The sequence below is a fragment of the Eumetopias jubatus genome, unplaced genomic scaffold, assembly GCF_037043125.1.
Source record: "Eumetopias jubatus isolate StellerSeaLion01/CBP00866 unplaced genomic scaffold, mEumJub1_p1.0 scaffold_2, whole genome shotgun sequence".
NCBI lineage: Eukaryota > Metazoa > Chordata > Mammalia > Carnivora > Otariidae > Eumetopias > Eumetopias jubatus.
Genome location: NW_028274808.1, coordinates 7,194,640 through 7,222,623, shown reverse-complemented (window position 1 = coordinate 7,222,623; position 27,984 = coordinate 7,194,640). Strand labels below are relative to the sequence as shown.

Below are 27,984 nucleotides of genomic sequence, written 5' to 3'. Positions count from 1 at the left end.
GCAAGAAGTACAGGTTTTTATTGACAAGCAAACAAAGGTTTCTCTATATCGCTGGCTGTTGCAGAATGTCCTCTTTATAAGGTCTCTGACCTTATTCTTTCTCAGTCTTACTTCTGAGCGTACAGTTCATGTTTCTTTCCCCTTTATCTATTTAAGAATACAATTAGACTCACTAGACCAGCAGTCCCTATTAAATCAAAACCTGTCAACCAGTAAGCTCATTCAAGGACCCACCCCAGTTAAAAGTGAGATTCATCTACGTTTCCACAGACACCAGATCAGTATCCCCTGTACTCTGCCCTTTTATTAAAAGGGGAAAATTAAGTTATTCTCCCCTTTATTGCTATCTCCACAAGGTTACAATCTTGTAGAGGGGTCAATACAGGCATTAAAAGATGCTAATGTTATGTTAGTATTTCCTGTGTTAATCACATGTGTGATGCTGACACCGAGGGGGTGAGGGAAAGATGAGGCTTCCGCTGGAAGGAGTCCAAAGGCACATGCTTGAAAATACCCTGGTGATTTGGGAGACTGGGGAGGAAGCAGCAGCCGGGTTACAGTGAAACCAATAAATGGAAAAAGTGGCCAGGGCAACATTTAGACAGCTTTGAAGGCCACACTTAGGAGTCTTCATTTTCATTCAATTATCCACTGAGGGCCTCTTTGTCCTAAACATACCACAATACTCATTCCCGTCTGAAGTAAAGATTCAGAGCACCTCATACAGCCTTCTTAAAGAACCCAGGCAAAGTTATTTTATCTTTGTGTCACAAAGCTAACAAACACAAACACTCCAATTTCAGTATTATCCTCTACTGGAATTGTTTGTCCCTACTGTCCCTAGTATGAATAAACTAAGAGCAGGGATCTCATTTCAACCAACATAACCACACCATCGAGCAAAGCATCTTCAGAAAATGGATCCTGAAGCCAGAGTGCCTTGTACTGAATCCTGCCTTAACTACTGCAAGTGTGAACTACGGGTGCCTCAGTTCTCATCGGTAAAATGGGAAGAAGGGTGCCCACGTGGTCACAGCGACAGGACTGACACGCTAGAACACCTGGCACAGTCGGCTCGCCTGCAGCTCCTTACGGAACCCTTCCTCTCCTTTCTCTTCCACATCCCGTCACAAGGCCCTGTCAGCTATGTCGAAAATAGATCCGGGAATCTTTACATCCTCTCCATGTCCACTCTGTCCACAACTCTGACCACCATCTCTTGCCTGGATTACTACAAATCCTCCCTGATTGGCCCTTTTCCAGAGCTCCATGCAAATGTCACTGGTTTGGGCAAAGTTCCTCAACCCCTAGTCTAACAATCTCACCGAGCACAGTACATGTTAATTTTCTTGTTATCATCTGTGCCTCACTAGAGGGTGAGCTCCATAAGGGCAGGGATCTTGCCCACGGTTTTCCTCACTGTATCCCTTAGCATCCAGCTAAGGATCTGGACAAGGTACACACTCCAATACTGCATGAATGAAGGAATGAAGAGTAGTTTTTAGGGATTCCTTAGAAGTTACTACTCAGTTTTGGATTGCATTATCAACCCGTGTTTAAGAAACCATAATAAAATGAGAAAATATTAAAGGAAAAATTAATTTCTAAGTCCATTTAGGAAGAGTCAACTCTCGGTTCATTCAGCTCTACAAATTCAGACAAATTCACGAAAGAGGGAAATTAAATTATGTCTATAGACTCATATTTTCCTTTCCTCATCAACAGCACAGAGGTGTCCCCATAGGTTACAGACATATTGGGTACAACTATAAAACCCATCCGAGAAGTTAATGTATTGGAGGAGTCTTCCCACAATTTACATTTATTTAAAAGCTCTTAGAAGAAATCTAAAGTTACACACCAAATTCTTGCATACCTGGGAAAGGTGTGTGTAGGCAGAGGGAACTTTAACTTTCTCAAAATATTTTGGCAGTGTTTGAATGATTTTTTGCATCTGTGATTTAAAATAGAAAAATAAGACATTAAAAGGAATCTTACACCAATGCAACCAAAAAAAAAAAAAAAAACTGCTTGCTCAATCAAGGATTTTTATTTATAGAATGTATAAAAACAAGGTTCTAATTACAGTTCTCTAAAATTTTCCTATAAGTCTATTCTCTGGCCAGACTTAAAATGAGTTAGACTGGAATACTATCTGATTTGAGAAATTAATTTCCTCTATGAAAGGCTGTTGTCATTCTTAAACACACACATGCAGAAGCACAACCAAATCTGCCTGGCTCTGTCTTGCCCCAGCTAAACTGAAGGAAGTAATCTCAGGTCTTTTAAGGTCTTCACATAGATGATAAATAAGCAGAGAAAAAGGAAATAAAGGATACAAAGTATTTATATTCTCTTTAGGACTACTGATATTCAAGACGACTCTGGGCAACGTTTTAGCAGAAATGCAGACAGAATCCAGATGTGGTAAAAAGGAGGTGGACCTGTAAGGTCCCTTCTCCCATTCTAAATAAACATGTTTTATTCGAATAGTTTAGCTGCCTTTAGCCACAAGATACAGAATACAAATTTAACTGAGAGTCTAGGACTATGTTTGATGAAACAGTGCTATAGAAAGAACCAGTTATAAACGAGATGTCTCCAGATATGAATGCCTTGGTTGTTCCTGAGGAACTTGAAAAAATGTTTCATTTAAAAGTATGAGTTATTAGAGAAGTTAAGAGTATTCTAACTGAACATATTAAAAAAATCAAAATCTTAGGCTTAAATTCTGTTATCTTGTTTCCAGTGCTTTTTGAACTATTTTATACTTGAAGTAGGTCAGTTGAAAAACTAAATTTATCTTCTCTCAAAGTCCACATTTTGTTGTTCTATCATGTGAGCATTTGAGGAAGAGCAAATTAGAAGATAGGGCCATTAATGTAAAATACATTTTAAAGTAAATTCCAAGTGTTACAAAAGGATTTAAGCAGGAAAAAAATCTGATTAAAATATTTATTAGATGTTAATAAGGAGGCATGTATTATATCACTAGATATTTTTGCCCTGCAAGTATCAATGATCAGTTTTTAGTTCATTCCATTGGAAGGAGGAAAAAAAGAGAACTTTTTCTTTTGAATATAATGAGAAAGGAATTCTGATATTTAGAAAAAAAAAACATTAACTTTTAACAGCTTCCAAAACAACATGTTAAGATTTTCATTACCTATCATAACTATTACAATTATCGTTTATGCAGAAATCTCAACATTCAGGACAGCATCCTACGATAGAAATTATGGTAAATCTGATTTCCCCTCACTTCGAGGTTATAGTAACTGCATCACCGTCCATCCTGCAGGAATCCTCACTGCTGCCTCTGCCAGTTATGCCCCTCTTTCTTTTTACCTTCCCACAAGTTTTCCTTAAACTCCAGCTCCAAGAATAAGCAGGACTAAGTTACTACTAGGTTGAAGGGTGACCCCCACAAAAGACCGTCCACGTCTTAAGCCTGTAACCTACGAATGTGACCTTACTTGGGAAAAGGGTCTTGGGCTAAGGATTCTGATTTGGGGAGCTCATCCTGGATTATCTGAGTGGGCCCTAAACCCAATGACAAGTGTCCTTATAAAAGAAAGGCAGAAGGGGATCCGACACAGGCAGAAGAGGAGGAGGAAATGAGATCACAGAGGCAGATTGTGGATTATATGGCTACAAGTCAAGGAATGCCCACAGCCACCAGAAGCTGAAAGAGCCAAAGAAAAGATTGCCCTAGAGCCTCAAGAGGGAGTAGAGGCCAACAAACACCTCGATTTCAGACATTTGGCCTCTAGAACTGTAAGAATAAATTTCTCTTGTTTTAAGCCACTAAATTTGAGGTGATTTGTTATGGCAGCAATCGAAAAGAAATAGTTATTTGAATCCATGTGCCCCAAAATAATAAAGAGGTGTGTGTTGATTTTCAATGGGTCTCAAATTAAGAGAGATAAATGAGACTTTTAAAATCCTTATTGCTTATTCCAAAGTAAATGGTGAAGGTACCCTTTTTTGTTTCAGTACTAATAAAATTCTAGAACCTAAAAAAATAAATTATAAACGAAAATTTTAGCAACAGCGATTGAAATGCTCTGTGTCAAAAATGCGTGTGAAAATAAAGTAGTGGAAATAGGAAGGAACAGATATTTAGCTAGAATCCAATGGAACATTCAAGTATACATGATGAACTGGCTTACCTGCCAAACACAGATCATCAACTTCATGGACCTACTTCTCTTCAGCTTAAAAATTATATACATAAAAAAAATTCTGTTACACTACTATGAGCCATTTCTTTTTTAAAACCTAGAATTAAAAAGCATTAAAAATTTCATTTAAAAAAATTCTAATTTATGTTCAACATCACTAATCAACAGGCAAATGCAAATCAAAACCATAAGTTATCACCTTACACCTGTCAGAATGGTTAGTATCAGAAAGACATTTAGAAAGGATGTGGAGAAAAGGGAACCCTCATGCACTGCTGGTGGAAACGTAAATTGGTGCAGCCACTGCGGAGGTTCCTCAAGAAATTAAAAACAGAAATGCTACCTGATCCAGTAATTCCACTATTGGGTATTTATCCAAAGAAAACAAAAACACTAATCAAAAAGATATACATGTACCCCTCTGTTTACTGCAGCATTGTTCACAATAGCTGAGATATGGAAGCAACTTAAGTGTCCACTGATAGATGAAGAAGACGTGCTACACACACACACACACACACACACACACACACACACACACACACACACACACACACACAGGAATATCACCCAGCCATAAAAAGGAATGATCTTGGCATCAGAGACAACATGGATGGATCTAGAAGGTTGCTAAGTGAAATAAGTCAGACAAATACCATTCGGTTTCACTTTATATGTGTTATCTAAAAAACAAAACAAAAAAGAAACCCATAAATACAGAGATCAAACTGGTGGTCACCAAATGGAAGGGGGTGGAAAAAATTCTAATTTAAATATAACTCTACAATGTATATAATTTAATGGTGAACTTCCTTTCATTCAAAAACTTAAATTACTAACACTTCTTCAGAAATGAATCAACATTCTTTTATACAGAACAAAGATGAGGATCATCTCTGTTTGCAAATTAGAGGTGAAAAACAATTCAAGAAAAAAAAAGTCCCCTAGCAAAATAAGAAAAACAAGACAAAATGTTAATCAAAACTTTACAATGACAAAGTCACTGATGAAAACTAGTAAGTAAAACTAAGAATAAGGTGACAGAATGTCCTTATAAATTCCCTTTCCTTTATTATCCCGGATATTGTCACTCATGCATTTATAAAAGGATGTCTGATGGCCCTCAGGTGTAATTCAAAGTTCTATTTAATGTGTGTTCTTTAAAGTTTGTTAGGAATCCTGGAACTCACTGTCCACTGACGATCAACAGATTCAGGTTTTTAAAAAACCATGTGCTGAGAACTCAAAAATTAAACTGGAGGTCTACACTGAACAGGGTATAAGGTAAAACATACAATTTAGAAACACTGAAATTTTACAATCATTTTTAAAATAAGAAACTTGCTAAACACATAGTACTTCACTGGTATATTACACATTATATTGCAGGGAACATGCTATATTCTTTGAACAAAAATGAAATAATCCACCAGAGGTAGTATTGTTTTCCTAAAAGGTAACTGACTCTGTCCTATGTTCTGTCTATATCCTAGTCCAGGTCAGCTGTCATCTGATGTGAAATCAAATATTTAATCATGACAAAACCATACATTTAGACAAAGGCAGTGAAATAAGAGCAAAGGGGGCAAAAACGATTGACCTGAATTGGTGAAAATTTTAAATGAAGCCCATTTTAAAAGTCAATTAACAGGAAACCATGATCTGGAAAAGCAATCTTTCTTTTCTAGGAAGCACTTACAGACGCCGGTTTAAATGTAGGCCCTGGCTTCTCCTACTTCCCTTCCCCCAAACAACCTCCAACTGGGGCAAACTCAGAGTCATCAGGGATCCACAGCAGTGCAACTGCAAACTGAAAATAGTAGCTGGTTGACAACAGGGTGAAAACAGCTGCTCGAGGGAAAAAAAAAAAAAGACAAAAAGACAAAACCAATGCCATCCCATTCCCTTCAACCCAACCCCGACTAAGAAAAGAAAAGAAAAAAGAAAAAAAAGAGGACTAATTGGATATAAGGAATGACCAAGAGTCAAGCTCTTTTATTCAAATTGGGAAATAAAAGGAAAATTCGCAATTGTTATTTTTGTAAAAGAAACTTCAAATAACTAAAGGGGGTCTTCTACTTTTCTTTTCTTTTTTTTTTTAACAAATTTAATCTGCAGATCCAGTCTCTACAGAAAAAGTAACAGAAAGTCATCAGACAAAAAATTAGCCGCACATTTGAGCCTAGTATAAGTTGGCAAGAATTTTATCTACGGTAAGGCTTCTACAGTAACAAATGTATTAATTTCCTCATCCAGCTTTCACTTATACTGGGGAAGAATGCAAAACAAAGTTGTACTTATTGTCCAAATAGTAACATTCATCTGTTTCAAGAGGTCTCCGATTTTTTAAAAGCTCCCTTTTGACTTCAAACATTACCAATCTTCTGAGACCAAACGCCAAAAACTTGTCAACTGCTTGCCCTACTTAAGTGTTCATCTGCACCTACTTAGCAAAGCACCGAGACAGGTAGTTACAAAAGATGGGGAGAGCGGGGCGGATGATCCAACTTGTGGCCTGAGAACAACACAACCACAGCTTCCTAGCGATCCTGGGGTACCTGCAAGGAAGTATCGGACCAAACCCTACCTAAGAACGTGAAACTTCCCTCGCCGTGGGGGGACAGGGTGATGGCACGTGTTCTTGGGGCGGATCTGCCACGCAGAGCTGAACGATCCTAAAGTACGCTGGGGTGGGGGGCGGGGCGCGGGGTGAATGGTTCCCAGCCGGGACCCGGGTGGAGAGCGGGGAGGCGGGTGCGGCAGACGGGAGCGGAGGGCGGGCAGTGCCCCTCACCTGCACGCCGGTGTAGTTCTCGAAGAAGAAGAGCACCATGCTCTGATAGATGCAGTAGAGCCGGTCGTCCACCGCCTGGTAGAGGCGGGAGGGCAGGAAGGCGGAGAGCAGCCGCCAGGCCCCCCAGGCCAGCACGTAGGTGGGGGCAGTGCCCAGGAGCACGGCGGCCGGCAGCACGCAGCGCATCGAGTACATGTGGAGCACCAGGGACAGCAGCATCTTGCCGGGGCCGCGTGCGGAAGGCTCCGCCGGCTGCTCCCCGCCCGGGACGCCTCCAGGCCGTCCCGCTGCCCTCAGCCACCGGCCAATCACGGGGCCGGGCCGGGCCCCGCCGCCGCCCCCTCACCTCTCCGGGCAGCCAGCTGCACCTGAGACGCCCAGCCCGTGCCCGCTCCGGCCTCCGCCCCCAGCCGCATGGGCCGCGCCGCCTCCTGACGCTGGGCGGGCCCACGAGTGTGGGGTCGGGCGCGCTGCTCGCGGCCGCGGGGCAAGGGGATGCCGCGGCCCTCCGAGGCTCAGCAGCTCAGAAACGTTTACACCCCTTGACCCTCGCCCGTCACCCAGCTCCCCTGACGGGGGCGGGGCTCCGCGGCAACAACACGCCGCCTGATTGGCCTTCGGTTGCCATAGTCCCCCGTGGGGGGCGGGATTCCATGAAATTAACACATCCTCTGATTGCTCGAATGCGCTGACAGTTGAAGCGCAACTGCCGACCGGACGCGCGGCCAGCCAGGGTCTGTCAGCTGCGCATGCTCCAAAGCTTAGTCTCGCTGCAGACGCGGGAAGGAAGGTGGCGACTGACAGGCCCCCTGGGTGAAGGTGCGTGCGGGCCGGAGGAGGGGGCCCGGGTAGTCCTGGGTCCCGTCAGGTGGTTTCTGGGCCCGGGGTGTTTGGAGTGCAGGCCCCACGTTCTGCTCGCACGCTCTGTGGGCCCCTGGTCCCCGGGATGCCCTGTGTCTCAGATGTGCTGCAGACTTTGCTGTCTCGAGTCAGAGGACTCACGCCTTCAGCAAATATTTGCCAAGCTTAGTTTGGGAAGGCCAAACGACAAACCGGGACCGGTACGGTAGGGTGTGATAAGCGCTATCAGAGCTCCGCCCCGGGTTATCTACCCAGGCTAGGCTCGGCGAGATGCGTCCCCTCCTTCTCTGGGTGGCTCCCACACGGTCCGCCTTCCCCGCTTCTTCCCCTTCTCCCCAGCGAGTGTGCGGGACTCGCTCCCTTCCCTTCCCTTCCCCCGCCACTAGGGTGGTTCAGGATCGGGCCGCTTCTTCCCTCACGGTAGTGACGGGACTTGCGTGTCGGCGCCCAGCTGGACAGCCCTTTCACGAGGTGCTTTCCACACTTTGTCAGACCTTTCGGATTCGCTCTTGCTTCACTTCCTCAGCGCCTGGGTCTCTGTCTTCCCATTTTTGGGGTAGTACTTAAAAGGACTGTACATATAGAATATGTAAAGTACTGACATACTTTTGTGACCTTCACAAAAATCTAGGAAGGCGGGGCAGTTGTTTTATTGATGTAGGAACAGACCCAGAGACCTTCTGGATCCTTCTACTGCCCTTTGGCTTCAGGAAAAGTGGTTTAACGTGTAACCTTTTCTGGGGACGATTGCACTTCCAAAGAATGCCACATGCTTTAAGTGAAAAAAATTTCTTTTTCATCAAAAAAATTTTTTTTTCTTAACAGAAGCCTGTGGGGTAGCTTTATGCAGGGAGCCATTTAATGGAAAATTCTAATAAGGGCCAGGACAGTGGCCACTTTCTGTGACTATATGTGATTGACATCATGTAACATGATTGGTAGATGGTTATCTTAGGAGACAAAGCCAGGTGAATAGAGTTCTCAAGGAACAAGTATGTGGACAAGTGTATTGCCAACAGGAAGCATTACACAAAAGAAAGACTTTGAACAGGGTTTCCCCTCTCTTTCTCTGGAAAGTAATGGCCTGTGAGAAAAACTAGATTTCTTTTTGGAGGGCAAAAGTCATGCGTGTGGTTAGTGTGCATCTCCAGTACCACTCGTGCTTCCTTGGATTGAGACCGGACATCCCTACAGTTAGAAGAAAATGCATGAACGATGTGGATGGAACTGGAGGGTGTTGTGCTGAGTGAAATAAGTCCATCAGAGAAAGACATGTATCATATGACCTCACTGATATGAGGAATTCTTAATCTCAGGAAACAAACTGAGGGTTGCTGGAGTGATGTGGGGGTGGGAGGGATGGGGTGGCTGGGTGATAGACATTGGGGAGGGTATGTGCTCTGGTGAGCGCTGTGAATTGTGCAAGACTGTTGAATCACAGATCTGTACTTCTGAAACAAATAATGCAACATATGTTAAGAAAAAAAAAGAAGTTAGCAGGAGGGGAAGAATGAAGGGGAGTAAGTCGGAGGGGGAGACGATCCATGAGAGACGATGGACTCTGAGAAACAAACTGAGGGCTCTAGAGGGGAGGGGGTGGGGGGATGGGTTAGCCTGGTGATGGGTATTAAGGAGGGCACGTTCTGCGTGGAGCACAGGGTGTTATGCACAAACAGTGAATCATGGAACAGTACATCAAAAACTAATGATGTAATGTATGGTGATTAAGATAACAATAAAAATTTAAAGAAAAGAAAATGTATGAAGAGATAAAGCAGGCTCAGTGTTCACATTACAGTCTGTATGACATCAATAAATATGTGTGATGTATGGAAATATGTTGCTTTCCATGAATTACGCCCCAGTGACTGTTCATCACCAAACGGTAGAGTTCTATGGCGTGGAAACACTGAGAGCTTACGTTTCTCTTGTCCCCATTTATATCCAAACCCAGCCCTGCCTACCTGGTTAGTCCTGTGCTCTTCTCTCTTCCTAGTAACAGTGGCAGATTCACTCTCCCCTCTGCTCACTTACTCCCTTCTTAAGCTATAATCAACCCTCATTCTCTGTTTCTACATCCTTACCTCGTACATTGTTTAAATCCCTCGCAATCTGACTTCCTTTTCTACCACTCTAGAAAAATGGTTCTTTAGAGAAGTACAGCTCCGGGGGCGTGCATACACCAGCGCTGGGATAGAACAGTGAAAAGACTGGTTTCTCTTTGTGCCTTTCTGGTGCTTAGGTGTGGTGAGGGGTTACGCGTGGGGTAAGTTTTACAGAAAGAGGAAATGCATAGTACTATGGGAACATGTATTAAGGAGATTTCATTTAGTCTGGGTACAAAGAACGCTTCTCAGAGTGACACTTAAAATGAAACTTAATGGTGGAGTTAGCTAGGCGACAGCTAGAGGAAGAGGAAGAACCTCCCAAGTGAGAACGTATCCTGAGGACGGAAGCTGAGAGCGCAGTGTACCCAAGCACTGAAAAGCCGTGTGTGGAGCATTGGAATGGGCCACGCTTTTTTTTTTTTTTTTTAATTTTATTGAGAGAGTGTGCTTACAAGCTGGGGGTGGGGGGAGGGCAGAGGGAGAGGGAGCAGCAGACTCCCCGCTGAGCAGCTCCACCCCAGGACCCTGAGATCGGGACCTGAGCCAAAGGCAGACACTTAACCTAATGAGCCACCCAGGAGCCCCATGGAGTGGGCCACACTTTAAAAAAAAAAATTGGATGCCCCCTAAAAGAACTGTATTTCCCTCACACATTTTTAAGTTAATAGCTAAAATTGTTCTTATTGTAAGTTTAGTTACAAAAGTAAGTTCTGATGAGTTACGACATTTTAAAAATGAAGTGATTACAGAAATCTTTTAAATGGTCTGCATTATGAATACCATGGCGATTTTATTACCCATCATCATCTGTTTAAATACTTAAGGTTTTTTACCAATTAGAAGTTTACATTGATCCTTTCTTTTTCTCCTTGAAAACATATTTCATTCCACTTGTACCACAGAATTTAACTTAATGGAATATCCTTTTATGATTCGAAGTCTTTTATTGCTCAGACTATCATCAAGTATCTAAAAGTAAAAATTTCTCCTGGATTAGGTCTTGCTGTTGTTAGCAATATACAGTGAATCAGTGTGTATCACAAAGTCTGATAATTATTGTAAATAAAGTTTTATTGACAACACCTGTCTTGATGCCTTAATTAAAAGAAATTTTAAATTATCTTTTGGTGTCCTCGAGTTCATTACACCTTTCCACCTCTGCAGTGCAGTACAATGTAGTTAAGATTTGAGGTGGACCAAGTGGGTGGGGACCATTGTGAAATGCAAGGTGGGCCTGGACTCCCAGGAGTCTTCATAGGCAGATCAGTTTCAGGAAAGTTAAGCATCTGAAAGTCGGGTCCTTTAGAACTACTCATGACCACATCTTTACATATTTTCAGGGATTCCCCATGGAATAGTTTGAAAACTATCGGTGGAGAAAGTAAGTGGGACAAGGGAAGGAGACAAAGATGGTAGGGGTTGAGTCAGGAAAGGAAAGATCGGGAAGAACCACATGACGGTGGGACTTACGATACATGCAAATGATTTTAGACCTTATCCCAAAGGATCTGGAAAGCTACTGAAAGGTTTAAAAGAGGGATTTTTTTCTTTTAATTGTAATAGGCAGTGTGGCAAGTAGGTCGGGAACACGTTGGAGATGTTGCTAGACTCACAACTAGAGATAATGTCGGCTTAGACTTTGTTAGTGACCCTGTATGGAGAACAATTCCTCATGTACGGCCTTTTTGGGGGGAGATTTGACAGTGTCCACCAAACGTGGACAGATAGCCTTTCAATCAATAGATCTAATTAAATGAGCGTCCATAGTAGAATAATTACATGAATTCACAAAGATGACAAGTGAAATGCTATGCTGTAGGTGGAAAGAAACAAATAGATTGAAATGTATTGCCTTAGATCTCCAGGACATTAGGTGAAATAAGGTTGCTGAATAATCTATGCACTACTATCCTATTTCAGTAAAAACTAATTAAAACAATATTTCTACATGCAAAAGACTACTGGTGACAGTTATTATCTGTGGGGCAGGAAAGTTCAATAGATGTTATATCCACTGCTAGTTGTATATCCCACCAGCTCAGTTGGGTTTCAAAGATAAAGAACAGATGAAGGCCCTGAGGTCATGACCCTTGTGAGGCCTGTGTGTGTGTGTGTGTGGGGGGGAGGGATTTACTTATTAGATGGGCAAATAAAAAAAAGCAAAGAGATAAGTAAGAGATAGCTGAAAGGTGTGATCCACAGGAGTTAATTGACTGGTGGTGATAAATGAGAAAGGGAGGCGAGAGGAATGCCTTCCAAGTCTCAGGCTTGAGTAAGGAGGTGGAATTTCATCTGATGGAGTGGAAACAGGTTGTATGGGGTGTGGAACTTAGCTGGGGGAGTGGGAGCCTTTTAAGAAAAACACAAGTTTACAAATACAAAAGTAGATGTGAACGTGGATATTTATTTAGAATGAGAAAAATCACAAGAAAAAGAATTAGCTGGCAGATCACAAAAATAAAATATTCAGAAAAATAACATTATGTAACTATCATGTATCTGTAGAGTATACCTTTCGATTATGAAAACCATTTTATATTTTCCACATATGGCAAGAAAAATCATCTTTCCTCCAGTGTGGTAAATGGAAATTTAGTTTTTATCACCGTTAGGATGTATAAAATACTCAACCTCACCCTCTGACTTTAATGCATATTCAATAGAAATCTAACTAGATTTTTTTTTTTTTTTTTTTGGTTGGGGGAGGTGTGAAGGAGCCAGGATAACAGTATAGTGGGACCTTGACAAATTTGTTCTAAAACTCATGAAGGGAAACAAGCAATTTTTTTAAAGGAGGAATACTGAATGGCAGACAGAATGATGTTCATCTGAAGATACCAACAAAATTTCTGCAACTTGTGAATAAGTTTACATGGCAAAGGGCAATGTGAGACTCAGATGGAATTTAGGATTACCAATCAGCTCACCTTGAGAGAATCCTGGGCTATCCAAGTAGGCCCCATGTAATCACCAGGGTCCTTTTAAGTAGAAGAGGGAGGAAGAGAAGGTGCTCAGAGAGAGGTAAGGGCTCCACCCCTGTTTGCTGGCTTTAAAGATGGAGGAAGGCAGCTGGGAGCCAAGGATGGGGGGCAGGCTGCAGAACAGATCCTCTTCCAGAGCCCCCAAAGGAAGCAGCCCTGCTGACACCTTGACTTTAATCCAGTGAGGCTCATCTTGGATTTCGGATCTCCAAAACTGAGATAACAAATTTATATTACTTAAGCTACTATGTGGTAATTTGTTATAGCAGCAACAGAAACAACACATTGATGGGAGGGGGGTGGCGTTCTCCAGTAGGTCCCAAATCTACTCTAAAGCTACAGTAATAGTATCTTCACTGGTGAAGGAAATAGATGATTCAGCGGAGCAAAATGAAGAGCCCAAAAATCCATGTACTGGGTATTTTGTATTTTTTGGGTGAAAGTGGCATTTAAAACCGGAGAAAAAAGAATGAATTAGTCAAAAAATAAGGTTTAGTACAACTGTCCGTGTTTTAGAAAAATGTGGTAAATGAACATGACATGTCGCCTACTATTGTATTGTCTATTTTTCCCTTTATATCTGTTAGTATTTATTTAATATATTTCGGTTCTCTGACAGTTGAGTAAACAATTATGTCTAATGCTACAAACTACAGAATATTCACCCTGAATACTATGAGATTTTAGGGTGTCCCTCAGGGCCTTAAAGGAACACCCAAATTGAATCTACAATGTGGAGTGTCATTAAAGAAAGCTGTAACCTGATCAATTGTAGTGTAAATTGACTGTCCAGGTGGTAACAGGGTGCTGATCTGGATGTGATGCCCATAGAAACAAAGGGAAACACTTGTGTCAGTGTGAGTGCAGGAAAGATCCCAAACGAGAATACCTTCTGTTCACCAACAACCTCAAATTGTAGCCCAGTACTCTGGCTCTACTGGTCAGCTACCATGCAAGCCTTTATTTTTTACTTGTAAAACTAAAACAGGCATCCTTGTTCCAAAAGACCTAAATAATACTTAAAAAAAAAAATATATATATATATATATATTGGATGAAATCTGAACGTCTCTTTCCAACTTTCTCGCCTAGAGGTTAGAGTTGTAATAACATTCTAGTTCTTCACCTGTGCTTCTGTTAGTGGATGTTTGTACATCCATGGCCCTGTTCGCCTCTTGACCTGAGAATTTTCGTTCGGATCAGATGTCCATCCCTCCCCAGCCAAGGTCCGATTGGGGGAAGTTGGCTTTCATCCGGGCTCTGGGGATGGGACATGATTAGCATCAGGCAGTGGTGTCTGAAGTGTAGAACTTGAGCCCCTGAAAGTCCCCCAAGACGTCCAGGTGCCCCAAGATGAAATGTTTCTTAATGTCCATGAATTGTGATTTGACTTTCTGACTGTGTTGAATTTTCAGTGATGATGTTGGGTAACTCTACTAGCACTCTAGCATTCATCAAAGCCAAAATACCAAAGTGCCCTAGTGCCCACGTGTTCATCACCACATACTTGAGGCAAAAACATACTCGTTTCAGCCAATATCCTTGGTGAAACAACAACAAAAAAGACAAAGTTTATTAAATCCTTACCCTTTAACATTGTGTGAGTAAATGGTGAGTATCTATGAAGCACATGTGATTTCCTCTCTGGAGGAAAACTCATTTTTCAGGCTGAACTAGCTACTTTTTTTTTCTTTCTTTTTTTTTTTTAAAGGAACATCCTTTTTACGTGAAAGAATAACGTAAGTTATGGTTATTCTGGCAGATATTTTCTCAAAAATGAACAAAATGTCACTTCAAGAGAAACAATGCATAGTTGCTGGTAATAAAACTTGAGCTTTCAAATGAAAATGAGAATGTTGGAAAGCTTAAATTTGCTCCCAGGGGTCTGACCTGTTCCCAATACTTCAGACTCTTAAAAATTCTGTGGTAATAGCCATTGTGACTTTTCAGTATTGTATGTCAATATTTTAGAAGATTTGCAGAAATAAGTGAACCACTAATTTGTAAGCCAGTGCTCCATGTCCAAATCATTGCATGGGTAACGGGTTCTTCCAAAGTGCAAGAGAGACCTATGGATTTGAATATAATAGGGTGCAAAACTTTCCTATATTAAGCTCCAAAATGCTAATAACCTCTAAGAAATTACCAGTTGCTGAGTTTTACTCCAGTAATGTGCATATTCTTATCTGGAAAGGCTAATACACTCCTTCCTTTTTTCTCATCATGTATCTGATGGAGACTGGATTCTCTTCATTTGCCTCCACCAAAAAAGAACTTGTGAATGCAGGCAGGGAATCTAGCTGTATTTAATTAAGCCACACAGTAAAGAGACCTGCAAGACCATGTATAACTGTAGCCAGTCTTCTTACTAAATTTACTTTTGGAAGTCTATTTTTTCATGAAAATATTGTTAGAATGCAATGAGTTTTAAAGTGTTTTTTAAAGGAACTAAATATTTTTAAATTTCTCGTTTTAATTTCCAAAACAGTAAATATCAATAGGTAGAACTCGATTTTTTTAAAGCTTTGTTTAATGATTTCTTGAACCATTGGTCTATTATAAAGTAGCCCTACTTGCGTTGCTACAAAAATTGGTTTAGGGATGAACCCTTAGGGCTTCTGAGACCCAAAGATAATTGGGGTGTTCTGGAAAACAGTCCTGTCCACTCCGCTAAAGGAGCTACCAGAAGAGATGCTCCTCTCTCTCTCTTCCACTTAGTGACTTGACTGGGCTGACACCTGGATCTGCATAGCCACTTTGCCATCTCATGGAAAGTCAGTTTTAGGATGGCGCTGACACCCAACGGAGAAATCGATAAGGACTTAATTTGGATTTTACTCTGAGATGGGAGTATCTCAGACAGAGTAGTAACAAAAGGATCACCTTGGCTGCCACATTCATTTGCTGGGGCTGACATAAGAAAGCATCACAGGCCGGGTAGCTGCTGAATCAAACCAGCTATGAAACCCACTCTCAACCCTGTGGTTATAGGAACCAACAAATCTCCATGAAAGCCAGGTTGATGTGGATTTCTCTCTTATCTGTTATCTGCCCAGTCCTCCACACTAGAAACCTATAGGTTACGCTACATTTCTCTGTTGCTCACTGTTGGCACTAGGTCACTATTCATTCACTCCATCAGTTACTGAATGCTTTGTGCAAGGCCGTGTTGTAGGACCTGGTAATACAGCCATGACCAAGGCAAATAAGATCCCTGTCTTTGTGTTACCTCCATGTCCGTGGTAAGAAATGTGTAATAGCTTGTCAAGGAGTTATAAGGGCAAGCAGTGAGCTAAGATAACGTGATGTGATTGTTGTGAAGTGACACCTTTACATGGTAAGGGCAGGAAATGCCTCCCCAAGGAGAGCTTTAAGTTACAACTGGAATTATAAGATCTAAGATGAGAGCATTTCAGGCTGAGGGAAAAGCAAGTGCGAAGGTCCTGAGGCAGGAAGGAGTTGAGTAAGTAGCAGTTTTAATTTCTCACTGGCTAAATCCTTACTCTCCTTCTTGATTCTTTTTCCCTATCCTGCATGCAATCTATCAGTAAACTGTATTGGCGTCACCATCAAAATACATCTGGAACCCATCCCCTCTCTCTACCTCTCGTTGACCACCCTCATTGGAGGTGCCACCCTCTTAACCTATACAACTGTGATAGCCTTCATTTAGTCTCCCCGCTAATATTCTTGCCCCTCACAATCCTATTCACTATATTTGAATTGTGTCCACAAAATTCATACAACGAAGTCCTAACCCTCAGAATCTCAGAATAGGACCTTATTTGGAGATAGGGTCTTTACAGAGATAGTCAAGTTTTAAATGAGGCCCTTCAGGGGGCCTTAATTCATTATGACTGGTGTCCATATAAGAAGGGGAGATTGAGGTCCATGCACAGAGGGAACATGAAAAGACAGGTAGGTAAAAATGGTCCTCTCAGCCAACGAGAGTGGCCTGGGTCTGATCTTCCCTTACGGCCCTCTGAAGAAACCCGCAGACTTCAGCATCCAGAACTGTACCACAACAAATTTCTGTGTAAGTTACCTGGCCTGTGATGCTTTGTTCTGATGGCCCCAGCAAATGCAGCAGCCAAGGTGATCCTTTAGTTACTACTCTGTCCAAGATACTCCATCTTGAAGTAAAATCCAAATAAGTCCTGCCTGTGGCCCACCAACCGCCAGGAGCCATCTCCTGACCACGTGGAGAATGGCTGTGCCTCAGACTCCGAGCTTCAGCTGGGAGTGACCTAACTAAACCCTCCTCAACATGACCTTATTCTTTGCTCCAGGAAATTCTTGCCAGGAAGATAAGGCTGTAAACCAGTAAGTAACTTTTTTGTTTGCTTCACGAATCCCTGCATCCCTTTGACACCGACAATAGGCTGCTCACCCAAACCCTTCTCAGGACAGCTGAGAGCTCATTTGCATAGACTGCCTTCTCTGGACAGACTACTCCACAGGGTGCTTAGCAAAGAACGTTGGTGTGTCAGACTTGCTCAGAAGCCCTTGCCTAGCTGTGTCTACCAGTTGTGAACTGCTATATCACTAACTTTGTCCAAACCCAACTAGGTCCCAACATCGAAAGACCTTCTTAAAACTATTCAAGCCCAGACCCTAAAACTCCGTAAATGCACTCTCTTCTCTCTTTTGGGACTCTAAGACTATCTAGACGATGATCTTCCTTACTGCGGTAAATAAGCAGTGGTCTTGCTTGATCAGGAAGTTACTCTGGTCTTTTTGGAGAGCCAACCACCCTGATCTTTTGCTATATCCTTCCCGTGCATTAAGGAGGAGGGTCTTCCCAGAATTTGACATGTTCTTCCCTCACCTAGGAGCACGGTATCCCTCTTTCCCAGGCTCCTTCAAATGTGACCAGAGAGACTGTCCCATAACCATCCTGCGTGAACTCTGTGCCCCCTTTGTGTTATTACTGACCTTATAGCAGATGCTAATTTCCACCAATATTTACACTCCCCTTCTTTTACAATAATTACATCCCTAGTTTTCCTAGGCACGTGGCTGCATAAAATAAAACCCACTTCCCAGCTTTTCTTGGACCTAGACAATCGATGAGCCAGTGAAATGTAAAAGGAAGTAGCCTATGTGTGGTACGGGTTGTGTTAGGTAGCCTTCTCTTTTTAGATGAAGTTGTAGGTTGTGGCTGGAGTTCCAGCAGCCAAACTGGTAGGCACACATGGCAGGTCAATTCCAAAAGGAATGTGAATTCCTGACACCACGGAGTATCCTACCAGCATTGGACTTACCACTTCCAGATATTATGAAAGCAAAAAAAAAAAAAAAAAAAAAAAAACCTTTAACTTGTTTAAGCTTGTTTTGGTTTTTTGGTATTTGAAGCCAAACCTAATCCTAACTAATATAATACCCCTTATCCTGCTTTACATTACATTTCTTCTCTTTTTTAAACAAGATTTTATTTGAGAGAACAAGTGGAGGGGAGAGGCAGAGTGAGAGGGAGGAGCAGGCTCCCTGCTGAGCAGGGAGACTGATGTGGGTGTAAATCCCAGGACCCTGGCATCATGACCTGAGCCAAAGGCAGACGCTTAACTGACTGAGCCACCTGGACACCGCCAACAACTCATTTACTTCTATGTGACGTGGATTTTTGTCTTTTGCTAACTAGAATGTATTCTCCTTGAGATGTGAGACTGTTTTGTCTTTGCCGTATTTCTACAGCCTGGACCAATGCCTAGCAAACAATAAATTAAGTCAATAAAAACTTGTTGAATTAAAGAGGAAATTTGCATTCCAAGAAGATGTGCCTTGGTTACCCCCCCCAGGGCATATTGAATACCCCTGGTACACTGTCACTATATAGATACATATGGGGTACTTTCTTAATTCATGCCCCCTTCTTTAGCGGTGCTCCCCAGAGTCCCGGCTTAAATGAGATCTGTAGAATCAGGGTTGTACAAGGGAATCTAACTTTTCAGCCCCTGGTGTTGGATCCATGATAATTATGTCCCAGACAATCAGAGACCGAGATTCTGAGCTCAAGAGAACTGAGCAGTTGGACATAGAAATCATGTAGAATTACAATCATAACTGGCATCATGGAAACCCCAAACGAGCACATGTTGCTGCTTTGGGAGAACTGGAGTGAAAGAACCTGCAGGGATAAAAATGCAGCATGCACACAGCCCACATACCCCACAAAAAAGGGAGTGAGAGGGGAAGAATCTTTGGCTCTTCATTGTAGATTCCCTTTTACCTAATCTGCTTTGAATAGGTTTGTATTCCCTGTATCGGAACAATCCAGGCTAAGACCTCCTTGGATGTCTCTGGGGCATGTGCTCTTCAGGATAAAGCTGAAGCCCTTCCCAGTCTTGTCCCGACCTACCTTTCTGACACCCTGTTCCGTTGTTTGCCTCCTCCCAACCTGAGCTCCTTCACAGAAGCTCCTTTCAGTTCTCTAAGACAGCTGTGCTGTCTGGTACTTTAGTATTTTGTAAGTGTTCTCCCTTCTGCTAGAATGTTCTTCCTCCCTAACTCCTGCATTGGGACCTAGCTCAAGTTTTCTCCCTGCCAAAAATATCCCCAGACCTCGTCCCCTCTTCTTCCCCAGATAGTGGGGCACTCCCTTGTCCCTCAGCAGTCCCTTGAGCACTTCTCTTTTACAGGACTTACCCGAAGTTATCGTAATTTGTTGAAATGCTTGTTGGTGTTTCTCTTAGCAGAGAATGTGCTTTAAAGCCATCTCTCCCTCTTTGCAGCCTCCATCCAGACAATTGTCTCGTATATGTCAAATGCTGAGTCCCACACCCAACATTTTTCTAGCTGGCTGTGATCCGCCTTTGCCTGCCCAAAGTGTCTTGGCTACACAGCCACTCCAGTTCCCCAGATGTTCTTGAATGAGTCCATTTCCCTCTTCATGTTTGGCCAATCCACTCTTTGCTAATCTCCCTTGAATCTACAGATTGCTTCTGAGCTACAGGCCCTTTTTGAAAATCTGCCTGACATCTGAGCTTGGGAATGCTACAAGAATTTTAAGTGTTCTTAGCAGGAAGTGTCTGCACCATCACCACCCTGCTCTTCCCTGAATCCTCTCCATTTGATTACTAAAACTCAAAATAGCCCTCCACTTTTCCCTCGGCTTCATCCATGCACACCACACCCTGGATGTTATACAATTGGCTAGTGGGGTTCCTTTATTCCAATTCCTTTTTTAAAGAAATGCCTTTTGACTTACCCTGTCTTTTCCACTGAACCCTTGACATTATTTCTGCTCGACTACTGTGCCCGTGCTGTCACCCATCACTTTCCACACTGCCACCAGCACCACTTTTCTAAAATGAATATGATCTTACCCTTCTTCCTCTGAAAACTCTTCAATGACTTCTCTTCTCTAAGGATAGAGTCACACCTCTTTATGGCTCCTAGTGCCTTTCATGACATAGCCCAGCTGGCTCGGGGGTGGTGCCAAGCACCACTCAAGTGGAGCAATGATGGCTCCATACTGAGACACTGGCCTGACCTACATCCACTTTCATCCTGTCCCACAAGTGGCAATCCTTCCCACTGACAATAATATCCAGCCACCTGTTTCTCCTGGCCGCCTGCTTCAGATATGACTCATGCTTTTGGCTTCATGCTTCAGAAGCAACTCTTCCTTTCTAATTCTATCTCTCCCCAAAATATTTAAACTTGACATATGGTAATAACTTGTGTGTATTTCACTTTGTTGCAAATGAACCATATGGTAACTTACAATGATACATTCAGAATAAAACAAGTAATGAAATGAGAAAACAAAATCAGAGATCTGTAGGTACTCCCCTGGCAAGAGGAGGTCAGTGCCATGCAGATTTCTCTGGTGAGGTGAGGACACAGCTTTGTCCTGAAGGAGGCTTCTACTTTTGGAGTCAAACATCTGTAAAAGTTGCTCAAGAGAAGTACAAGTCATATTTATATTTCATATCAGAAAATAAGATCATCGATAATTGCCTTTAGTATACATAGCTCAAGGTTACCTCTACTGATAAGGGTGGATGTCCGTTCAACCATTCTTCATGGTAAGAACCGAGAATTGAAGCTGGGAAGACGCCCATGCAGCTAGAGGGTTTCCCTAACTTCCCTTTTAGCAAAGCATGGCCACGTGACTACATTGACCACAGTCAATGGGATGTGAGCACAGGTGTTGTCTGAGACCTATGGGAAACATCTTAAAAAGAAGGAGTGCTCCCTTCATTTCTACTTATCTCTTCTGGTTGGTGGAATGCAGAAGTGACAGCCAAAGCTTGAAGAGCTCTTTTGGGCTATGTGGCAGAAGAGGAAGCTGGAAGGAGTTGGGATCTTGGAACTTCTAGGGCCATTGCCAAGGGGATGTGTGTGTGTGTGTGTGTGTGTGTGTGTGTGTGTGTGTGTGTGTGTGTATGAAAATTGCAGCTAAAGTTAATCCTGAGAGAAAAGGATGGTTAGAAGTTAGAGTCCATGGCCTTCCAATGGGTAAGCATGAGAAGATCAAGGATGATGGAGGGGCAGTTTAGCATCTATTTTCCATCTGGCATTTTGAGTACATTGAGTTCTTAGAGTCTTTAGAAGTTAAAAGAACCATTTTAATAAGAGAATGAATAAACTCTGGGCAAATTGAGAGGTCTTTTGGTTCTTGAGAGATGGTGCTGAAGATTTAGGAGAGAACCCTCCTCTGCACTCCTTCTCTGAACTAACAGATTGGGAGTGGCCAGAGAAGAAAGCCATATGGATATTATTGCTCTCCTGGTGGGAATGTTCTCATTCTACAAATCAGTTCTATCATGTAGTAATCCATTACAATCATCAAAAATCTCCCAACAAACAAAAGCCCAGGGCCAGATGGCTTCCCAGGGGAATTCTATCAGACATTTAAAGAAGAATTAATACCTATTCTCCTGAAACTCTTCCAAAAAATAGAAATGGAAGGAAAACTTCCAAACTCATTTTATGAGGCCACCATTACCTTGATCCCAAAACCAGACAAAGACCCCATCAAAAAGGAGAATTACAGACCAATATCCTTGATGAACATGGATGCAAGATTTCTCACCCAAATACTAGCCAATAGGATCCAACAGTACATTAAAAGGATTATTCACCACGACCAAGTGGGATTTATCCCTGGACTGCAAGGCCGGTTCAACATCCGCAAATCAATCAACGTGATACAATAACAAAAGAAAGAACAAGAATCATATGATCCTCTCAATAGATGCAGAAAAAGCATTTGACAAAGTACAGCATTCTTTCTTGATCAAAACTCTTCAGGGTATAGGGATAGAGGGTACATAACTCAACATCATAAAAGCCATCTATGAAAAACCTACAGCGAATATCATTCTCAATGGGGAAAAGCTGAGAACTTTTCCCCTAAGGTCAGGAATGCGGCAGGGATGTCCACTCTCACCACTGCTATTCAACATAGTATTAGAAGTCCTAGCCACAGCAATCAGACAACAAAAAGAAATCAAAGGCATCCAAATCGGCTAAGAGGAAGACAAACTCTCACTCTTTGCAGATGGTATGATACTGTATGTGGAAAACCCAAAAGACTCCACCCCAAAATTGCTAGAACTCATACAGGAATTCAGTAAACTAGCAGGATACAAAATCAATGCACAGAAATCAGTGGCATTCCTATACACCAACAACAAGACAGGAGAGAGACAAATCAAGGAGTCGATCCCGTTTACAATTGCACCCAAAACCACAAGATACCAAGGAATAAATGTAACCAAAGAGGCAAAGGATATGTACTCAGAAAACTATAAAATACTCATGAAAGAAATTGAAGAAGACACAAAGAAATGGAAAAACGTTCCATGCTCCTGGATTGGAAGAACAAATATTGTGAAGATGTCAATGCTACCTAGAGCAATCTACAGATTCAATGCAATCCCCATCAAAACACCATCCACTTTTTTCAAAGAAATGGAACAAATAATCCTAAAATTTATATGGAACCAGAAGAGACCTCGAATAGCCAGAGGAATACTGAAAAAGAAAAGCAAAGCTGGCGGCATCACAATTCCGGATTTCCAGCTCTATTACAAAGCTGTCATCATCAAGACAGTATGGTACTGGTGCAAAAACAGACACATAGATCAATGGAACAGAATCAAGAGCCCAGAAATGGACCCTCAACTCTATGGTCAACTAATCTTCGACAAAGCAGGAAAGAATGTCCAATGGAAAAAGACAGTCTCTTCAACAAATGGTGTTGGGCAAATTAGACAGCCACATGCAGAAGAATGAAACTGGACCATTTCCTTACACCACACACAAAAATAGACTCCAAATGGTTGAAAGACCTAAACGTGAGACAGGAGTCCATCAACATCCTAAAGGAGAACACAGGTAGCAACCTCTTCGACCTCAGCCGCAGCAACTTCTTCCTAGAAACATCGCCAAAGGCAAGGGAAGCAAGGGCAAAAATGAACTCTTGGGATTTCATCAAGATAAAAAGCTTTTGCACAGCAAAAGAAACAGTCCACAAAACCAAAAGGCAACAGAGAGAATGGGAGAAAATATTTGCAAATGACATATCAGATAAAGGGCTAGTATCCAAAATCTATAAAGAACTTATCAAACTCAACACCCAAAGAACAAATAATCCAATCAAGAAATGGGCAGAAGACATGAACAGACATTTTTCCAAAGAAGACATCCAAATGGCCAACAGACACATGAAAAAGTGCTCAACATCGCTCGGCATCAGGGAAATCCAAATCAAAACCTCAACGAGATACCACCTCACACCAGTCAGAATGGCTAAAATTAACAAGTCAGGAAACGACAGATGTTGGCGGGGGTGTGGAGAAAGGGGAACCCTCCTACACTGTTGGTGGGAATGCAAGCTGGTGCAAACCCTCTGGAAAGCAGGATGGAGGTTCCTCAAACAGTTGAAAATAGAGCTACCATACGATCCAGCAATTGCACTACTGGGTATTTACCCCAAAGGTACAAATGTAGGGATCCGAAGGGGTACATGCACCCCAATGTTTATAGCAGCAATGTCCACAATAGCCAAACTGTGGAAAGAGCCAAGATGTCCATTGACAGATGAATGGATAAAGAAGAAGTGGTATCTATACACAATGGAATATTATGCAGCCATCAAAAGGAATGAGATCTTGCCATTTGCAATGATGTGGATGGAACTGGAGGGTGTTATGCTGAGTGAAATAAGTCAATCAGAGAAAGACATGTATCATATGACCTCACTGATATGAGAAATTCTTAATCTCAGGAAACAAACTGAGTGTTGCTGGAGTGGTGGGGGGTGGGAGGGATGGGGTGGCTGGGTGATAGACATTGGGGAGGGTATGTGCTATGGCGAGCACTGTGAATTGTGCAAGACTGTTGAATCACAGATCTGTACTTCTGAAACAAATAATGCAACATATGTTAAGAAAAAAGAAAAAGAAGATAGCAGGAGGGGAAGAAGGAAGGGGAGTAAGTCGGAGGGGGAGACGAACCATGAGAGACGATGGACTCTGAAAAACAAACTGAGGGTTCTAGAGGGGAGAAGGGTGGCGGGATGGGTTAGTCTGGTGATGAGTATTAAAGAGGGCACATTCTGCGTGGAGCACTGCGTGGAGCACAAACAATGAATCATAGAACACTACATCAAGAACTAATGATGTAATGTATGGTGATTAACATAACAAATAAAAAATTAAAAAAATAAACATAAAAATAAAGAACAAATAAATAAATAAATAAAAAGTAATCCATTACAAGAACAGACTACAGTTTACCTATTCTGTTGATGGGCATATAATTTATCTTTTATTCTATTAATATAATGTATCACACTCACTGATTTGTGTATGTAGAACTATGCTTGCATCCCAGGGATGAAATCTCCTTGCTCATGGTGTATGATCCTTTTAATGTGCTGCCCAGTTTGGTTTGCTAGTGTGTTGTTGAGAATTTTTCATCTGTATTCATCAGGGATATTGGATTGTAGTTGGCTTTTCTTGTGGTGTCCTTATCTGGCTTTGGTATCAGAGTAATGCTGACCTACTCCAAATATTTCTTTTATAAGAGAAGAAGTGATTCATGATTAGTAGCAACTATATGCTGACTCCCTTCTGATAATGTATCCAATATCATTTCTACTTTTTCCCAGGATGAAATTGTGGGATGAAGCTGCATGGGTTTTTGAAAGGTGAATATAACAATCACTATAAAATGTAGAGGGGTTAATCCTCTCTAGCTTCTGGCCTTTATCACATTTTGAGTGTATTTAGAGTTCAAACAGTACTGGGGATAAGTAAATAATCAAATGACCCAAATATGATTTACTCCAGAAATAAGGGGGTGGAAGGTGGTGAGCAATAAGAATCAGTGGCATGGGTGGTACAGAGTTTGAGCTTGAATATCATGGCTTTCTTCATGGGTAGAGACGCTGACATCCTCCCCCCCCCCACCACAAGATGCTTATTTCTTCTTTACACTTATACAAATGACAGCCACCAGCCACCTGTTGGGATTGTTTTTCTATGTCTATGAAGAATGCCATTAGTATTTCAATGGGGATTGCATTGAATGTGTAGATGACTTTGGGTGGTATGGATATTTTAACACTGTTAATTCCAATTCATGAGCATGGGATGTCTTGTCATTAGTTTGTGTTTTCTTTGATGTCTTTAAGGAAAGGTTCGTAGTGTTCATTGTACAGATCTTTAACTTGTTTAAAAGTATTTCTAAGTACTTTATTGTTTTTAATGCTGTTGGAATGGCATAGTTTTTGTCTTTCAGATGTTTTGTCATTCATGTGTAGAAACGCAACTGATTTCTGTTTGTTGATTTTTGTATTCTGCAACTTATCAAAATTGCTGATTAATTACAATCATTTTTTGTTTGTTTGTTTCCTTTGAGGTTTTTCTATATGTAAAATCATATCCTCTGCAAGAAGTGAGTTTTTCTTCTTTTCTGATTTGGGTGACTTTTCTTTGTATCGCCTAATTGCTCTAGCTAGGACTTCCAGCACTGTATTGAGTAGGAGTAGTGTGTGCATTCTTGTTTTGTTCCCGATTTTTGAAGAAGAGCTTTCAAATTTTCTCATTGAGTATAATGTTCACTGTGGGCTGTCATATCTGACCTTAATTATGATAAGGTATGTTCTTTCTATACCCCATCTAAAAGTGTTTTTATCATAAGAGTATGTTGTATTTTGTCAGATGCATTTTCTGCACCTCTTAGGATGATCATGTGATTTTTTTAAACTAATGTGATATGTTACATTTATCAGTTTTCTTATGTTGAACCATTCTTGCATCCCAATGGTAAAATCCACTCAGTCATAGTGTATTACTCTTTTATTGAATTATTGAATTTGGTTTGCTATTATTTTGAGAATTTTTGCATCCATATTCATGAGGGATATTGGTCTATAGTTTCCTTAAGGTGTCATTATCTGACTTTGGTATCAGGGTAAGGCTGGCTTCATATAATAGTTTGGTAGTGTTCCCTGTGCCTCTATTTTTTGAAAAAGTTTGAGAAAATTGCTATTAATTCTTTAAAATTTTGTCAGAATTTGCTAGTGAAACTGGTCCTTGCATTTTCTGCTTCAGAGATTTTCAATTACTGATTTAATCTCTTTATTCATTACTGGTTTGTTCAGATTTTCTACTTCTTCCTGATTTAGTCTTGGTAGATAGTGTATTTCTAGAAATAGATCCATTCTCTGATTTGTTGATGAAATTGTTCATAACAGTCTTATGATCCTATGTATTTCTGTAGTATCAGTTGTAGGGTCTCTGTTTTTATTTCTAATTTTGAATCTTTTCTCTTCCTTAATCTAGCTAAAAGTTCATCAATTTTATCTTTTTAAAATACTGCTCTTAGTTTCATTAATCCTCTCCATTTTTCTGGTCTCTATTTCATTTATTTCTGCTCTGATCTTTATTTCTTTACTTCTAACTTGATGCTTAGTGTGTTCTTCTCTACTTCCTTGATGTGTAGAGTTGGGTGGTTTGAGAGCTTTGTAACTTATTAATGCATGTATTTTTGTCATATCCCATATGTTTTAATATGTTGTATCCCCATTTTCATGGATTCATTTTATTTTTTATATTACTTTTTATTTCTTTGACACATTGGTTCAGAGTGTGTTAATTTCCACATATTTAAACATTTTCTAGCTTGTTGAATTCTAGTTTCATACCATTGAGCTCAGAAAATATAGTTGGTATGATTTCAATCTTAAATTTACTTAGATTTGTTTTGTGTTCCATTGTATGATCTATCCTGAATAATTTTCTTTGTGCACTCAAAGATGTGTATTTTTTAATTAAGATACTGAGTTTATTTCACACGTATATTTTTGTCTTCCCACCATTTCTATTTGTCTGAACACCACTGCTACTATGTCTTATCATAACATCCCATACAGACTTAAAGCAAAGGGTGGAGTTCTAGCATTAAAAATAAGCATTTTGGACAGCACATTCTTGATGGTGGAACCTGGACAACATTTATCAGACATAAGAGTGAAAGTTCTCCCTGTGCATTATAAAAAGGACAGCCAGATATCAACAGTTACAGAAATGAAATAAGATGGAAAATTTTAATAAACTGCTTAAACTATTTTCTAAAAGAGACCTCCTCCACTGCCAGAGATCTTGAATAGCCTTTTGGTCGGTCATATGGAAACAATTCTTCATACAGTTGATGAACTTGGCTCCCACTTTGGGAAGAGAACCACCTTTTTCTATACTTGCTTGCATTTTCACTTTAATGTCTTTTAGGTCCTTTCAGTGTTTTGGAAGTCTTTTCCTGTTATTTGAAGAATTCTTGACCTTTGATCTTGGTATTAATGGTTTTTAGTCTTTTCCATTCTGGTTTGATTTCTGTGCATATTTGACTGGAGTATCTCATCATAGATTTCTTTACTGGAGTCTTTTCTTCAGCTTCCTCATCAAAATCATCATCATCATCAACATCATCTTCATCAGCAGCAAGTTTTAGTTTTTCCTGTGGATCCTTGCTACCACTTCCAGGGGCAGAATGCTTTCCAGATATACTAAGGAGTTTCACAAACGATATTTTTCTGTCTT

The 27,984-nt window shown here is 41.2% G+C and overlaps 1 protein-coding gene across 5 annotated transcripts in view; it reads right to left on the bottom strand.

Moving 5' to 3' along the window:
* The window catches only part of AGPAT5 (1-acylglycerol-3-phosphate O-acyltransferase 5), a 67,027-nt gene extending 59,756 nt beyond the window's left edge, over positions 1-7,271 (bottom strand). For all 5 annotated transcript variants that reach the window (XR_015767724.1, XR_015767725.1, XR_015767726.1 and 2 more), the window contains exon 1: positions 6,979-7,271. Coding sequence is in view for 1 of the 5 variants with exons in the window: in XM_028099873.2 (XP_027955674.1) it covers positions 6,979-7,197 (219 nt within the window). In the remaining 4 variants the exon portion in view is untranslated. The remainder of the gene's footprint in view (positions 1-6,978) is intronic.
* Positions 7,272-27,984: the final 20,713 nt, after the last annotated feature.